Source organism: Arachis ipaensis, chromosome B4 (genome assembly GCF_059453495.1).
Source record: "Arachis ipaensis isolate K30076 ecotype BB chromosome B4, ASM5945349v1, whole genome shotgun sequence".
NCBI classification, from domain to species: domain Eukaryota; kingdom Viridiplantae; phylum Streptophyta; class Magnoliopsida; order Fabales; family Fabaceae; genus Arachis; species Arachis ipaensis.
This window is the reverse complement of record NC_142439.1, coordinates 136,725,046-136,743,725: the sequence shown is the minus strand read 5'-3', so window position 1 is coordinate 136,743,725 and position 18,680 is coordinate 136,725,046. Positions and strand designations below refer to the sequence as shown.

General features: G+C 35.4%; 1 protein-coding gene across 1 annotated transcript; it reads left to right on the top strand.

Annotated features, from left to right (window-relative positions):
• The first annotated feature begins 9,298 nt into the window (after positions 1 to 9,298).
• On the top strand, positions 9,299 to 16,025 carry LOC148569380 (uncharacterized). The gene is made up of 2 exons (XM_088485958.1): positions 9,299 to 10,424; positions 16,000 to 16,025. The coding sequence occupies exons 1-2, from the start codon at positions 9,299 to 9,301 to the stop codon at positions 16,023 to 16,025; spliced, it is 1,152 nt and encodes a 383-aa protein (XP_088342084.1).
• The last annotated feature ends 2,655 nt before the right edge of the window (positions 16,026 to 18,680 follow it).

The following is an 18,680-nucleotide window of genomic DNA, read 5'->3' as shown; positions in this document are numbered from 1 at the left end:
ACTATATAAGAACACTTTACATTAGATTTCTTTCCTTGAACATAATTTGATTCTCCTCCAATATTTACTCAAATTTTTATATATGTCTTTACTTGATTATGTACTCTAAGATTCTTGATAAGAAATTTTTGCTTCTATTAGTTAATCTCTAATTGACAAACTTCAATTAATTTATTTTAAATTGGATTGTTTTCACGCAATACCTTATTAAAACTTCTAGTAATTATTTTGGGAAAGTGAATTCATTCCTTCGTAAGGTTACAACTCGATTTTCCCTTTCGGTACATCTTCTTGTTTTTGTACATCCTTGCTTATTTATAATTTCAAACGTTTCTCCAAGTTCTTGTGAAACACCATTTTGGTTACTTGTTCTTATTTATCAAAATTTGTATTTCTTTGAATAAACTCCAAACTTATTTTGATGCAACATACCACTTTTTATAATCTCGTTCTAAGGTTTTTGTTTCAGATTCCATTGAAGAAATTTCAATTCAGTTCTTGTTTTACTGGATTCTATCCGTAGCCCTAACTTAAATTTCAACAAAATCGTTTTGGAACTTAGCATATATTTACTGATACGAAGGTTTAAAACTTTCTTATGCAATCGAAACCTATTTGTTTGTAACGTATCAAGTATTCTTTTAATGACTAATTTATCTCAGACTTTCTCTTCTGAATAGAATTTAGTTCTACCTCTAAGTTTGATATAAATTTTTATGCATATTCTTGTTTGATTATGATCTTTTAAGATTTTTTTAACATTTTTAGCTCAATTAATTTTCATTATTTCAAGTTTTGCACAAATCTAATTTAACTTGAATTTGTTTTAATATAACCTAATATTTACGTTTTTGTTACCTCTCTTGAAGGATATCTATTTCATATCTTTTCTTTTAGAATGAGAAATCATATTTTCTTAGATTTTTCCATGCTTCTGAGTTTTGCAAATGATATCGTTAGTTCAGTTATTCCTCTCTCGTGAACTTAGTGTTCCTCTGTTCTGGCTTGAACTTATTTCAATTTAAATTATCACTACTTTTCTTATCTCTTATGGAGTTCCTAGATTCAAATTTCCTATTTAGATGCAAAATGATTTTCTTTCTAGAACATTTTCTCGTGCCTGTAAATCGTTACTTAGTTGCAATCTTACGCATCCTCCTTAATTTATACGAATTTTATCCTCATCACTTATTCATCTTTTCCTTAGATTTGTAACTACTTGAATATACTGGTGCTTATCTCAATGTCACATGTGGTCCTTAGAAAATAAAAACCGAAGCGTTAGTTTTTCAGGAAATGACTAATAGATGAGGAGATGAACTTTGGCAAGTTTGAAAACACTGTAGGTTATGACGTTTAAATTTCGGGAAAGGAGTATTGTCGGGAAGATATTCAAATTTTCGGTAGCTCAATTCGTATAAGATAACGACTCGCAACAAGTTAGTTAAGTGACCAGAGCAACGTGAGATAGATAAGCGTAAGGTGAAACTTGTAACGCGGTAGTTCTTTAGGATACGGTTCATGAACGTTGAACGTGAAGCTTGTAAGTATGTGACATCAAAGGGAGTTGTGATAGTGAGCTATGTTAAAACTCATAAGGTTGACACCATGTAACCCATTTTCTTTTCAGCCGATTTCGTAACTTCTGCTTTACGCCATGTTTTTCCTTTATTTCTAAGTCTTATGGTTTATTTGCTATTTGAAAATTTATATATACCACAACTTTTTGTTTTTCTAAAGTATTCAAAAGAAAAGTATTGAAACCGTGTAATATTTCCTGTAATATGCTAAATTTTCTTATCTAAAAAGCATTTGAACAGTAGAGTACTTATTCTTAGTATTACCTTGTATATTCTTTTAATTTTCGAGGACGAAAATTTTTATAAGGTGGGTAGGATGTAAGACCCAAAACTTTTGAAAAGCCTTATTCTAAATTGATTTCAATTTAATTATTCATTAAAGACTTTAATTTTAGAAATTATTTAATTAAAGCTAATTAAATTAAGTTTAGATAATTAAATTAGAATTTTTCTCTAATTTTATAATTGTTGAATAATTTTCTATATTTGAACTATAAAATTTAGTAATTGTAAAATAATAAGAATTTTGTATAAATTGATTTAGAGAATTGAGATTTTGGAATTCAATCTATTTTAATTTTTATGAATAAAGAAAATTAATTATATTATCTCTAATTATTGAATTAAAGTCTTTATTTAAAAATAATTTATAAATTGATAAATAATTAAATAGTATTTTTACAAATATTATTAATGGATTAAAAGTTGATTTTTGATTTTCAATTACTCCTAATTTTAGTGAAATGACTGAACCACCCCTAACCCTAATTCCCAAATTGGGAACCCTAATTCTAAAATCCCTAATGAAACCTAAACCGCTTCCCCCCCACCCCCCAGTAAACAAAAGAAAAAGAAACCACCCTCTCTAACACATGAACTTCAGCCAAACAGAAAGGGAAGAGAGGAGAGGGATCTGCGGGAGAAGGGGATGGGAGAGTGAGGGCGGCGCCGGCAAGCGTCACTGCCGCCGCGCCGTCAGGTCCTACAGAGAAGAGAGAGGGAGAGCTGAGGAAGGAGAAGAGAGAGAAGACCACACTACTACCTCGCCGCCGCTCACCGCGCCGTGTCGCGTCGCCGTCCAGCCGTGTCGAAGAAGAGGCGTCGTCGTTTTGAACCCGCGTCGCCGTTACTATCGATTGGGCCAACCGAGGGAGAGTGAGAGAGGAACGGGAGAGCCCACGGTGGAGAAAGGGGAGATGCCGCCACTGTACCAGTCGCCGTCGAGCCCGCCGAGCAGAAGCTTCCATGGCCGTCGCCGTTGAGCTCACAAGTGAGAGAGAAAGAGTTCGCAGGTGAGAGAGGAAGGTGTTGCGCCGCCGTTCGTTGCTGTTCAGCCACCGCCACGCCTTGTCGTCGCCGGAGTTACCACCGCCACATGCCACCGCCGCTTCTCACCGCCGAGGGGAAGCCTTGTCTACGTTGCTGCCTTGGTCGCCGGTGAGTTGTGCACCGCCACCAGAGTCAAAGACAGCGCCAGCCTTGTTCTGATTTCAATTCTCCTATTCTTGAAACTGTAACGCTTTAAACCTTGCTCTGTTTTTATCTTGTTCCTCTGTTCCTTCCTGGCTTAATTATAGGACTATGGATTACTGTTTTAGTCGTTGCTGGTTTACCGTTCGAAAAAGGCATAATTGATGCTGAGATCGTTGTTGTTCTTGCTCCGAGAGAACTGATGTCATTGTCATTGCTGTTGGTTCTGAATCCTATTACATTGATTCTGGTTTGCTCTTCTCCTTGGTTCTGACCTATTTGGCACGTTCTATTTTGTCACTTTTAATTGCCATGTTCTTGTTTTAATTCAATTCTGGTCTTTGAATTGTTGTGAATCTTCCAGAGCTATGTTTGTTTTTTATTCTTATCCAATTCGAATCCTTGTCTCGCTGAAACCATCGTCACTGCCATAAGAGATTGACAATGCTGCTGCTTCAGTTGCGTGCTTGCTGCTGCCATAAAAATTAAAAGAGAAGGGAGTTACCACGTTTAATCTATGTTAATTCAACTAATCGAGGTAGGGGTTTTTCTTAAAATTTAATTTACATTACAGAGTTGTGATAAATAGATATTGATGCAAAAAGATATATTTGTGTGATTATATTTGTCTTGTGGATGTGATGGTTTGTTGGACTGGATTATTGGGTGCTTGATTGCTTGAGTGCAGTACGGTGGTTGATAAGAAATAGATTTGGAAAGCTATTTACTTGATTATTATGAAAAGTGGTTTTTCTTGGTTTGAAGTTAAAGCGGTTTGATTTTGAGTCGGTCTGGTTTTATAAACAATTTAATACTTGAGCTGGTTTGATTTGAAAATACTTTGATACTGGAATTGGTTGAATTTTGGAAAGTGATTGAGAAAGGTTTGAGAAATGTTTGGATGGAACCCGAAAAGGGTGGCAGAATCCGAGTTTTAGAGGAGATGCTGCCGAAATTTTATAAGATTGGAAGTTTTGTTTGAAGTAACTGTTTAAAAAGACTTGGTTCTTAAACGTTAAATGTTTAAGATTGATTTTTTTAGAAAATAAAGAATTAAGTTTTGGTTTGAGATTATTGATTAACGGAAAGAAGGATGATGATGATTGATTTGAAATATGATTTTTGAATGAATTTGGAAATGGGATATGGATTGACGAATGATGATGATATTGAGAATGGCTTAGAAATTGATGAATGATGAATGAATTACTTATGTGGCTTATGAATTTGAAATATCTGAGAAACGAGGTTCCCTGGATTGAGTGCCGTGGCTTGCCACCACGTGTACCAGGTTGAAAACTCGATACTCTGTTGACCCTACGACGTAAGTGTGACCGGGCACTATATAAATTCCCGGGAATGTTACCCCCATTGAGCAATATTGATTATTTGAGAAAAAACTATGCATAGACTCTTGGGGATGCACGTCGGGGGACAGTCTAAGGACAATTCAGACTTGTCGGGTTGGCTGGATAACCGACAGATGAGCCTCATCAGCCATAGGACAGGCATGCATCATATGCATTTGTATGCTTTGCTTGGGTTTGGACTTGTTTTGGTTTGCCTAATTGCTAAACTGTTCTTAACTTCTACTTGAACTATTTGCTGTAACTGCTTCCTACTTGTGCTTTCCTTGTCTGTCTTGCCTGTGTTTGTTCTGGCGTGTTACATTTGAGAATGGACCTTGGGTGCTGAATTAATGATTGTGTTGTTTGATTGCGTGGTTGGTTTTTGATTGAGATTTACTTATGAGAAAAGAAAGACTTTGGATTTCTGAAAATAGTAAACATTGTTTCTTTGAAAAGGTTTTGAACGATTAGCTATTGGATTTTAAAAGGATTCATAAGGCAACGATAATCACTGAATTTAAAAATAGTTTTCTTATTGAATATCTTCTTATGACAACTTTGAAACTCCGTGGTGAGACCGTGTGGTTAAGTTCTCACCCCCCTACAGCTTTACCTTTTCAGGAACCGGATGAAGCATTATGAAGAGTTATAATGCGTTTGGTTTATATGTTGTTGTATTAATTAGATTATTTTCTTCCCTCGCCTTTGTTATTATAAGTTTGTAAGAGGGATAGGGGTTGTATATTTTATATGTATATTATATTATGAGATATTATGTAAGGAGTATTGTATATGAATCTATGCCTGCTTGTATTTCCTTAAATTTAGTATTTATTTCCGGTTTTCAAAGAAATCAGCGACACGGTGTCGAGTCAGAGGCTCCTATTTTAATATTTAGTATATAGAGTAGTCATAATACTTCTTGCTATCAGAGTGGCGCAGCCGGAAGCGTGACATTCTGGTAGTGAGGGTGTTACAAAATAGAATATACACTTATTTTAATAATTCAATCAATATAATAGTTAATAATAAATGAGTTTTATGTGAATTATGATATTATTGAATATACTTAAGACTTAACATAATTCTAATAATATAATATGCTAATAATTTTTTAAAATTAGAGTGAAAAGATTAAAATGATATATCTTCTATTTAATTTTTATAAATAAAAAATTAAAAAATTAGTAATATTTTTCAATTCTTACACAATAAATTTAATCAATATATATATATATATATATATATATATATATGAAAATATAAAAATATAAAAAATTCTAAATATCACTGATATAATTATCTCAAAAGACAATAAAATTTTAAAAAAATCTATTAATCTAAACTGGTACTTAACAGACATATCAGTAGTTTATTATGCCACATAGGTATGTTCTGTTAAGCCTAAAAAAAGATCATTTATAGAAAGACTAAACAATCTCACAGAGTTAAAGATCGAAAAAAAAAAAAGAATTTATTATTATTAGGAGTCTCATTGTCTTTCAAAATAATTATAAGGTATTGTTTAGAGTTTTTTTTTAATAATTTATTATAATTATTTTATATAACATAACCTTAATAATTTTATAAAAATAATTTTATAATTACATATTTATTATATCACAAATTATACAATCATTCTAATAATAATTAATAAAATATTAAATAAAATAATTTTAGACTTTAAATTGATTTTTTATTGTCTTTTAAATAATATTCTATTTCATTGATAATAATATGTAAAATGAAGTCAATATTCATGGTCAAATATTTGATGCGTTTCCAAATTAGTAATCTTCTCAATAATTATGAGAATATATATAATATCAGAAGCATCTAATTTTATTAATTTAATATGTGAATGCATTAATATTTAAATCTTACCATCAATATACGTTCATGTATCTCTACACAATTGTTTTAGATGAAAACACAATATGTTTGATATGAAATACATATATAAATACAAACCGTTCCAGGAGATTATTGTAAACCCCGGTTAAATTAGTAGATAATTAGTTAATAAATTATTTTTTAATAAGGAGGATTAGAAATGCGAATATTATATCCAAACAGGGTAGAGCTCATCGAAACGAGAATTTTGACACTAATTTTGAAGAAAACGGTCCAAGAATGGACCGAAAGGACCGAACCGGTTGAACCGGACCCGAATCGGGCTGTCGGTTCAACCGGACCAGCCCTATTAAATGAACCCAGCTTTGTCTTCTCCCTCATTACTGCAGCAACGAAGCTTTCAGCTTCCAGGGAGAAGAGAAACAAGAAATATCCCGTAACCCTAACGTAAATTTCCGATCCCCGTAACTTCTCCGTCCGAGCTCCAATCGCCGCACCGTTTGCGGCCACGCGTTCACCGCGTCGAGCTCTACATTTCTACCGGAACAATTTCATAGGTAACTTGCTATTTCACTCTCAGCTTCATCTTCCCCCAATTTTCGAATTTTAAGTGGGAATATTGAATTTCTTTGATTTCTGATGTTTTAGGATCCAATTAGCTTGAGAGAAACGTTCACTCTTGCTTATGTGAAGCTTGGGTAAGGTGAGGATATGATAATTCTATTTTATTTTCATTAAATTTGAGCTTTGAGTATTAAATTGGGTATATATGTATTATGAATGTGTATTAGGTTGAAATAAATAATTGGAGCTTGAAATTGTGAATACTGGAACTTGGAGGAAGCGGATTAGTTGAGTTTGAGGGGTTGTCTTGGTTTTGAATAAATAGCTTTGGTCGTTACGTGGGAATCGGCTGAGGTATGGTTTAGGTTTCTTGCATTTAATATATAATGTTCTGTGAAAACTTAGGCTAGATGACCATAGGATAAGTTGGAATGCAGGTGTATGCTTAATGTTTAGTAATTTGTCGATGAATATATATATTTGGTTGAAGTTTATTGGATAATTAGTTATTAACTAACGATTTGGTGAATTATGGATTTGAGGTATTTGTGTTAAAAGCCTAGGATTTGTGAACTATGATTCTTAGTTGAATTTTGGTTGTTGGATTTGAATATTGTATGAGTTTAATTGTTGATTTGAAGTAGATTTATTGTGGTGATTGTTATGATGATGAGGAAGGGTATGTTGAATTGAAAAGAAAGCAGGTTTGAACCCGAAAAGGGTGGCAAAGTCCGAGTTTTAGAGGAGATGCTGCCGAAATTTTATAAAAAATTAGAGATTTTATTTAGATGATTATTTAAAAGAGATTTAGATTTAAAGGTTATATGGTTTGATTTTGAGTTATTAAGATAGTGAGTATGTTTTAAGTTTGAAGTTTGATTCTTAGAAAAGAATGAATTATGTTTTGAATTGAAACTATTGATGGATGGAATGGGAGGTGATATAATGAAGGATAAGGATTGAATATGTTTAATGTATGATGATGAATGAGATGCAATTGAGAATGATGTGGATGTTGATGAATTATAATTGAATTATTTATATGGCTTATGAATTTGAATAATCTGAGATACGAGATTCCCTGGATTAAGTGCCGTGGCTTGCCACCACGTGTACCAGGTTGAAAACTCGATACTCTGTTGACCCTACGACGCAAGTGTGACCGGGCACTATATAAATTCCCGGGAATGTTACCCCCATTGAGCAATATTGATTATTTGAGAAAAATCTATGCATAGACTCTTGGGGATGCACGTCGGGGGACAGTCTAAGGACAATTCAGACTTGTCGGGTTGGCTGGATAACCGACAGATGAGCCTCATCAGCCATAGGACAGGCATGCATCATATGCATATTACTTGAATTACTTGCTTGTGCTCTAATTGGGTGTGCCTATCTGTATTTGCCATGCTAAATGTGTATTTGTTACCTGCAGTAGTTGTAACCTTCTTGTGTTTGCCTTTATCTGTTTATTTGTCTGTGAAAATGCATGATGGAGTTGGAGGTATGGAGGAATGGCAGCATAGGACTTAGATTTAAGGTTAAGTTAAGTTATAATTAAATATTTTTAGGAAACCACCTTTTATGGCTTCTGTTTAATACTTTAAGCTCTACAATCTGAGTGTCGGCGTTCTAGGATTGCCTTTGGCATTCCCAGGACCTTATATATTATGTGTGTGGCACCTTTACCATACTGAGAACCTCCGGTTCTCATTCCATACTATGTTGTTGTTTTTCAGATGCAGGTCGGGAGCCATCTCGTTAGGCGTATGGACTCTTAAAGCGGAGGGGTTACTGGATAGTGTTGTTGTATAGTTTTGTTGTACAGTGATGTATATATATGTACTTAGCTTTCTCTCCGCATAACTTGTCCTTTTTGATTCTCTTAGAGGTTTATGGAAAGGCAGGATTGTGTGTATGTACTTTTGGGTTTTGGATATGTATGTATATATGTGTAAATATTCTCCGGCCAGTCTTGACTTCGCAGGCTGAGTTAGGAGCTTGTTATTTTGTATCTTTGGCACTCTATTCCTACTTCTGTTATCTTATGTTTGACAGTTACAGTTTTCTTAGCATGCAAGTTAACTCGTTCCTTGAGCGTTGCGCTTTTATCTCGCGATTTTTATTTTCCCTATCCTTCAAGGCTCCTAGCATATTATAACTCTTCTGCTATTATATGTACTTATTTTATTTTAGAGGTCGTAATACCACATCACCTCTGTTTTACGACTTAAGCGTAAAGCTTTGTGTGGTAGGGTGTTACATTATGGTATCAGAGAAGTTCGTTCCTATAGAGCCTGAAAGACGGACTGATTGTGCTTCTGTGCATTCTCTGTATATGTGTTTATGTGCTATTAGGATATCTGATTGATATATATGGCATAAACGTTTGTGAGCATGCATTTGGAACTTAAAGCATTAGACCTGCGATATTGAGACTGATCAACTTAATATCACTTGTTTGGTGTGTATAGGGACCAGATGTCGACTCGCGGACGCGGTCGCGGGCGAGGTAGAGGTAGGACAGGCACCGTTACTCCTGTACCCACAGGGACTGATCCAGTAGACTTTATGGCTGCCTTGGGAAATATGGCTGCAGCTATGCAGGCAACAGCTGATGCACTGGGTAATCAGATAAATCAGGGTAATCATGGGAACAATAATGATGAGGACGGTCCTATGACACTTGCTACATTTCTGAAAGTTCGCCCTCCAACTTTTAGGGGAACCTCAAATCCTACTGACGCAGATAATTGGATTCAGGCTATGGAAAGGGCGTTACAGGCACAACAGGTTCCTGAAGAGCAATGGGTTGAATTTGGGACTTATCAGTTGCAAGGTGAAGCTCAGTATTGGTGGCAGGGAACACGACGTATCCTGCAGCCTGATGGTGCTGCGATTCCTTGGGAGGTTTTCCGGACAGAGTTCTATAAGAAATACTTTCCTAATTCAGCTAGAAATGCCAAGGAACTTGAATTAATGCAGTTAAAGCAGGGACAAATGACTATTGCTGAGTATACTAGCAAATTTGAGGAGTTATGTCACTTTTCTCGTATCTGTCAAGGTGCGCCTGAAGATTTTGCTGAATGGAAGTGTATTAAATATGAGGGAGGTCTTCGGAGCGATATTCTGAGCTTCGTTGCCCCAATAGAGATTAGGGTGTTTTCTGAATTGGTGAATAAGAGTAGGGTGGCTGAGGATTGTGTGAGGAAGGCGGCAGCAGAGAAAGGGAGTTTGAGGATGCCTTTTCAGAGGCCTTTAGGGAGGAACTTTGCTCCGAGAGGTAGGAATTTCAAGCGTGGAGGCTTTGTTCCGCAGCAGACTCAGGGTCAGGGTAATTATAGAAGGCCGAATATTACTGCTAATCAAGGAAAAAGGTTTGGGAAGCAGCCACAGCAGGATCTAAATTGTCAGAAGTGTGGAAAATATCATCCTGGAGTTCCGTGTAGATTAGGACTTGGAGTGTGCTATTCCTGTGGACAGCCCGGGCATATAGCCAGTAATTGCCCTGAGAAGAAGAAGTATGAGACTGGTAGGGTGCAACAGCCGGGGAGAGTATACACTACTTCTACCATTGGTGCTGAGGGATCTAAGACACTTATTAGAGGTAATTGTGAAATGGCTGGTAAAATCTTAAATGCTTTATTTGATTCAGGAGCAAGTCATTCATTTATTGCATTTGAAAAGGCCCATGAATTAAGATTGAGAATGGTGGTCTTAGGTTATGATTTGAAAGTATATAATGCTACTCATGAAGCTATGGTGACTAGGATAGAATGTCCACAAGTTCCCTTTCGAATACAACAGCGTGAATTTGTGCATGATTTGATTTGTTTGCCTATGACTGGTCTTGATCTCATTTTGGGATTGGATTGGTTATCCAAGAATCATGTTTTGCTTGATTGTTCTGAGAAGTCAGTACAGTTTATGCCAGAAGGGTCAGAAGCACCGGTTGTGGTGAATAGTTACTATTTGAACTCCATGATAGTAAACTGTTCTGGAACCGAATGTCAGGGTATTATGTTATTAACTGCGGGAGTATCAGGTGATGATCAGAGTTTAGAGCAAATTCCGGTTGTATGTGAATTTCCAAATGTGTTTCCGGATGATATTAATGAATTCCCACCTAACCGAGAGGTTGAATTTGCAATTGAGTTGGTACCTGGATCCGGTCCAATTTCAATTACTCCTTATAGGATGTCGCCTTTAGAAATGGCTGAACTGAAAGCTCAGCTGGAAGATCTGTTGGGTAAGCATTTTATCCGACCAAGTGTTTCTCCGTGGGGAGCGCCAGTGTTACTGGTAAAGAAGAAGGATGGGAGTATGCGGCTGTGTGTCGATTATCGGCAATTGAATAAGATCACTGTGAAGAATAAATATCCGTTGCCTAGAATCGATGATCTAATGGATCAGCTACAGGGTGCCAGTGTGTTTTCTAAGATTGACCTGCGATCCGGATATCATCAGATAAGGGTTAGAGACGAGGATATTCCGAAAACTGCTTTCAGAACCCGTTATGGTCATTAGGAGTATACAGTGATGTCTTTCGGGTTAACTAATGCCCCGGCAGTATTTATGGATTATATGAACAGGATTTTTCGACCGTATCTGGACAAGTTTGTTATTGTCTTCATTGATGACATTCTTGTTTATTCTAAGACTGAAGAGGAACATGCTGATCATTTGCGAACTGTGCTGCAAATTCTGAGAGACAGGAAGTTATATGCTAAGCTATCTAAATGTGAGTTCTGGAAGAGTGAAGTGAAGTTTCTCGGCCACGTGGTGAATAAGCAGGGGATAGCTGTGGATCCTGCTAAGGTGGAAGCAGTGATGAATTGGGAGCGACCAACTTCAGTGACAGAGATCAGGAGTTTCTTAGGTTTGGCGGGGTATTATCGCAGATTCATTAAGGGATTTTCACAGCTCGCCTTACCTTTAACTAAGTTGACTAGGAAGGATACACCTTTTATCTAGACTCCAGAATGTGAAGAGAGTTTCCAGGCATTGAAGCACAGGTTGACTACTGCACCTGTATTGGTATTACCTGAACCAAGTGAATCGTTTGAAGTGTATTGTGATGCATCTCTGAAAGGGTTGGGGTGTGTTTTGATGCAGCACCAGAATGTTGTAGCATACGCCTCACGGCAGTTAAGGCCGCATGAGATGAACTACCCGACACATGATTTAGAACTTGCTGCTGTTGTGTTTGCTTTAAAGATTTGGAGGCACTACCTCTATGGTGTTAAGTTTCTTGTTTTCTCAGACCATAAGAGTTTGAAGTATCTTTTTGAGCAGAAAGAATTGAATATGCGTCAGAGGAGATGGATGGAGCTTCTGAAAGATTATGATTTTGAATTGAATTATCATCCAGGAAAAGCGAACGTTGTGGCGGACGCTTTGAATCGGAAGTCTTTATATGCAGCTTGGATGATGCTACGGGAGGAAGAGTTACTGAAGGCATTTCAAGGTTTGAATTTGGGAGTTAGAGAAGAATCTGGAATTTTGTGTTTGAGTCAGTTACAGATTTCAAGTGATTTTAAATCAGAACTTCTGAAGGCTCATCAAGATAGTGAAGCGTTACGTAAGGTATTACCAGCAGTTGAACAGGGAAAACAGTGGAGAATGTCAGAAGGTCATGATGGTTTATGGAGGTTCAAGAACCGGATTATTGTGCCTGATGTTGGAGACCTACGACAAAGTATCTTGAAGGAAGCTCACAAGAACGGGTTTTAAATTCACCCAGGGAGCACTAAAATGTATCAGGATCTGAAAGCGATGTTCTGGTGGCCAGGTATGAAGAATGATGTGGCATTGCATGTATCTAAATGTTTAACGTGTCAGAAGGTTAAGATTGAGCATCAGAGACCATCAGGGACCCTTCAGCCTTTGGAGATTCCACAATGGAAATGGGAGAGTATCGCAATGGATTTTGTAATAGGTTTGCCTAGAACCCGATCTGGTTGTGACGCTATTTGGGTGGTTGTGGATCGACTAACAAAATCAGCTCACTTTCTTCCTATCCGAATAAGTTGCACAATGGAGGAATTGGCTCGAATGTATATTAAAGATATTGTCAGGTTGCATGGCGTGCCTTCTACCATTATATCTGATAGGGATCCTCGTTTCACATCAAGGTTCTGGGGAGCTTTTCAGCGTGCATTTGGGACTCAGTTAAGCTTGAGTACTGCGTATCACCCTCAGACAGATGGTCAGTCAGAAAGAACTATTCAGACCTTGGAGGATATGCTAAGGGCTTGTGTTTTGGACCAGCCGGTAAGCTGGGACCGGTATATGCCATTAATAGAGTTTGCTTATAATAATAGCTATCATGCGAGCATCGGAATGGCTCCATATGAGGCTCTGTATGGCAGGAAATGTCAGTCTCCGTTGTGTTGGTATGAAACTGGAGAAAAGAGTTTATTAGGGCCTGAGATGATAGCTGAAACGACTGAGCAGATAAAGAAGATTCGTAATCGAATGCTTATAGCCCAGAGCCGCCAGAAAAGTTATGCTGATCAGAGGCGAAAGCCTTTGGAATTTGAGGAAGGAGAACATGTCTTTCTGAAAGTTACACCAACCACTGGCGTGGGAAGAGCTATTAAGACCAAGAAACTGAATCCCCGTTATATTGGACCGTTTGAGATTCTGAAGAGAATTGGACCAGTGGCTTATAGAATTGCCTTACCGCCATACCTTTCGAATTTGCACGATGTATTTCATGTATCACAGCTTCGGAAGTATACTCCTGATGCAAGTCATGTTCTAGAACCAGAACCAATCCAAGTAAGAGAAGATCTAACACTCCCAGTAATTCCGGTGAGGATTGATGACACCAGTGTTAAACGATTACGAGGAAGGAAAGTATCATTGGTAAAAGTAGCTTGGAGACGAGCTGGTATCGAGGAACATACCTGGGAACTCGAATCAGATATGCGAAAGGACTATCCACATCTCTTTTCAGGTAACTATATTTGAATTTTGAGGGCAAAATTCTTTATTAGGTGGGTAGGATGTAAACCCCGGTTAAATTAGTAGATAATTAGTTAATAAATTATTTTTTAATAAGGAGGATTAGAAATGCGAATATTATATCAAAACAGGGTAGAGCTCATCGAAACGAGAATTTTGACACTAATTTTGAAGAAAACGGTCCAAGAATGGACCGAAAGGACCGAACCGGTTGAACAGGACCCGAACCGGGCTGTCGGTTCAACCGGACCAGCCCTATTAAATGAACCCAGCTTTGTCTTCTCCCTCATTACTGCAGCAACGAAGCTTTCAGCTTCCAGGGAGAAGAGAAACGAGAAATATCCCGTAACCCTAACGTAAATTTCCGATCCCCGTAACTTCTCCGTCCGAGCTCCAATCGCCGCACCGTTTGCGGCCACGCGTTCACCGCGTCGAGCTCTACATTTCTACCGGAATAATTTTATAGGTAACTTGCTATTTCACTCTCAGCTTCATCTTCCCCCGATTTTCGAATTTTAAGTGGGAATATTGAATTTCTTTGATTTCTGATGTTTTAGGATCCAATTAGCTTGAGAGAAACATTCACTCTTGCTTATGTGAAGCTTGGGTAAGGTGAGGATATGATAATTCTATTTTATTTTCATTAAATTTGAGCTTTGAGTATTAAATTGGGTATATATGTATTATGAATGTGTATTAGGTTGAAAATAAATAATTGGAGCTTGAAATTGTGAATACTGGAACTTGGAGGAAGCGGATTAGTTGAGTTTGAGGGGTTGTCTTGGTTTTGAATAAATAGCTTTGGTCGTTACGTGGGAATCGGCTGAGGTATGGTTTAGGTTTCTTGCATTTAATATATAATGTTCTGTGAAAACTTAGGCTAGATGACCATAGGATAAGTTGGAATGCAGGTGTATGCTTAATGTTTAGTAATTTGTCGATGAATATATATATTTGGTTGAAGTTTATTGGATAATTAGTTATTAACTAACGATTTGGTGAATTATTGATTTGAGGTATTTGTGTTAAAAGCCTAGGATTTGTGAACTATGATTCTTAGTTGAATTTTGGTTGTTGGATTTGAATATTGTATGAGTTTAATTGTTGATTTGAAGTAGATTTATTGTGGTGATTGTTATGATGATGAGGAAGGGTATGTTGAATTGAAAAGAAAGCAGGTTTGGACCCGAAAAGGGTGGCAAAGTCCGAGTTTTAGAGGAGATGCTGCCGAAATTTTATAAAAAATTAGAGATTTTATTTAGATGATTATTTAAAAGAGATTTAGATTTAAAGGTTATATGGTTTGATTTTGAGTTATTAAGATAGTGAGTATGTTTTAAGTTTGAAGTTTGATTCTTAGAAAATAATGAATTATGTTTTGAATTGAAACTATTGATGGATGGAATGGGAGGTGATATAATGAAGGATAAGGATTGAATATGTTTAATGTATGATGATGAATGAGATGCAATTGAGAATGATGTGGATGTTGATGAATTATAATTGAATTATTTATATGGCTTATGAATTTGAATAATCTGAGATACGAGATTCCCTGGATTAAGTGCCGTGGCTTGCCACCACGTGTACCAGGTTGAAAACTCGATACTCTGTTGACCCTACGACGCAAGTGTGACCGGGCACTATATAAATTCCCGGAAATGTTACCCCCATTGAGCAATATTGATTATTTGAGAAAAATCTATGCATAGACTCTTGGGGATGCACGTCGGGGGACAGTCTAAGGACAATTCAGACTTGTCGGGTTGGCTGGATAACCGACAGATGAGCCTCATCAGCCATAGGACAGGCATGCATCATATGCATATTACTTGAATTACTTGCTTGTGCTCTAATTGGGTGTGCCTATCTGTATTTGCCATGCTAAATGTGTATTTGTTACCTGCAGTAGTTGTAACCTTCTTGTGTTTGCCTTTATCTGTTTATTTGTCTGTGAAAATGCATGATGGAGTTGGAGGTATGGAGGAATGGCAGCATAGGACTTAGATTTAAGGTTAAGTTAAGTTATAATTAAATATTTTTAGGAAACCACCTTTTATGGCTTCTGTTTAATACTTTAAGCTCTACAATCTGAGTGTCGGCGTTCTAGGATTGCCTTTGGCATTCCCAGGACCTTATATATTATGTGTGTGGCACCTTTACCATACTGAGAACCTCCGGTTCTCATTCCATACTATGTTGTTGTTTTTCAGATGCAGGTCGGGAGCCATCTCGTTAGGCGTATGGACTCTTAAAGCGGAGGGGTTACTGGATAGTGTTGTTGTATAGTTTTGTTGTACAGTGATGTATATATATGTACTTAGCTTTCTCTCCGCATAACTTGTCCTTTTTTATTCTCTTAGAGGTTTATGGAAAGGCAGGATTGTGTGTATGTACTTTTGGGTTTTGGATATGTATGTATATATGTGTAAATATTCTCCGGCCAGTCTTGACTTCGCAGGCTGAGTTGGGAGCTTGTTATTTTGTATCTTTGGCACTCTATTCCTACTTCTGTTATCTTATGTTTGACAGTTACAGTTTTCTTAGCATGCAAGTTAACTCGTTCCTTGAGCGTTGCGCTTTTATCTCGCGATTTTTATTTTCCCTATCCTTCAAGGCTCCTAGCATATTATAACTCTTCTGCTATTATATGTACTTATTTTATTTTAGAGGTCGTAATACCACATCACCTCTGTTTTACGACTTAAGCGTAAAGCTTTGTGTGGTAGGGTGTTACAATTATCATCAAGGGTTCATATGAAAAAATATTGATCACCATGTTAGATGTTTGTTCCTATCGTCATTCACTGCCTTACCTACATATACAACTTTCAACTATAATGATCTTTAAATTGATCATCATATCAAGTCAATAAAGTACCAAAGGATTAGATTATTTTTGTTTTTATTGTTGCTATATATTTTTAATAATAACTGATTCTGGGAATTCATAACTGCAGTGATGAAAACAAATCTCTGCATTGTTGGGTGATGATATTGCAGGAGATTATTTTAATATTTTTTTCTGACAAGCTCCACCATAGTTTTTAGGATTTTATGTTGTCCTTAAATGTTATAGTGAGCTCAAGTAAAAATAAATGAGATCTAATTTTGATACATCTTATTGATTCGAAGTGAAGTTCTTCGGTTATATAAATTTTCTAGAACTAATGTGCTATTTGAACATTAGCAAATGAGATCCAATTGATGTATATACAATGATATAGTGTATTAAATTGAAAAAAATGTCATTTTATATTTTTTAGTTAAAGACAAGTAAAAAGTGAGATCTAATGTATGTTATAATAGTGTATTAAATTTGAAACTTTTCCTATTTTCTACTTGTATTTTTTATATGTAATGAATGCCTCTTTTAAATTTGGTGTTATCATAAAATCACATTTATTCTAAAAATTTAAATTAACAAGAGAAGATACATAATTATTTATATTTTTAATAGATTTTTGTATCAAAATTTATCATTTTTGTATTTTTTACAATTTTTTTTATTTTCGATATTAACATATACTTTTTTATCATCAAATTAAACAGAGAAGTGTCCAAGAATATGTGAGAATATTATTTCTATTCTAACTATTAATAAAAGAAATAGATAGAGTGTCGGGGGTTCGAATCGCGCCTTATACACATTGGCCAGCGACAAACTCTTAAATAGAGTTCAGTACCGCGACAGATTAGTCCTTGCCCTGTCGGGTTGTGGGATACCGTGGAAAATCAAAAAGAAATAGATAGAAGCACAAAGACCATTTTACATTTTATTGCATACATAATTAAATCAAATAAAAGACATAACAAAATTAATTTTTTTAAATTGGTTGAACTTAATTAAATTATAATCATATACTATGGAGTATAGATTTAATCGATTAGACATCTATTATTTCGTTAGAATTCTAAAATTTACACTAAAATAATATTTAATCTCAATGACATATTTTTTATGTATATACTTGTATAATATTTAAATTTTGTAAATAATGGGAATTAAAGAGTATTTATAAATTTATAATAATATTATTATTAATATTATTTTTAATAATAATAAAGTAATTAACAGTTATTAACCGTTTAGCATGGTATCAATAATAACGGTAATACTTTATGTGTTGAACCATTGTATTGTTTGACAAAAAAAATATCCTTTGAGTGTATTTCATAAATGAAACAACATGTACATTGATAAGCCATGCTTGTTAAATTTGAAATTCGTTGAAAAAGTAATAACCATTAAATAATTATGTGACTTTTGATTATGGATTTGGATCCTTTAAAGTTTGAATTTTACTTTAGAGAGTAAAGTGTGATCTTTTACTCTTGAATAGTTTCTCTTTCATATTTATTATTGGTCCCACCTATGAAATCAATGGTGAGAGATCACACTTACTCTCTAAAGTGAAATTCAAACTTTAGAGGATCCAAATCCTTTGATTACTACCCATAATATATGAATACTAATCAATTGTTTTGAAGTGTGCAACAAAAGAAAATAAAAAGTGTGCTTTTAATTTTCTTGTTCAAGAAATTTAAATTTTTTTTATTATTCTTAATTAAGAAATTTATTTGTTTCATTGTATTTTGAGAAAATATTATTGTCATTAACTCTATACAACCAAATATAGAGACAAATATATATCTTTCTAAAGAAAATAATCTAATCGTTTTTTGAAACTATCTTCATATACCCAATATGTACTAATTACTCTTATAAATTTCAAAATACTGATCACTTTAAAATTTGAATGGATCTAAAATTTAAAGGTAAATTATCAAATATTATCAAAGACTCTTTTGTTAAAATTACATCCTGAAAGATCAAACTAATAAAAATTTTCTAAAAAAATTTAAAATTGGAACATATTCCAAATATTATTTT

What these genes read in the sequence shown, in the direction of transcription:
- LOC148569380 (XM_088485958.1), top strand. Translation starts at nt 9,299, where the DNA reads ATGTCGACTCGCGGACGCGGTCGCGGGCGAGGTAGAGGTAGGACAGGC. An exon ending in ATCTAAGACACTTATTAGAG is followed by an intron (nt 10,425 to 15,999) that starts GTAATTGTGAAA and finishes GTTGTTTTTCAG; the next exon opens with ATGCAGGTCGGGAGCCATCT.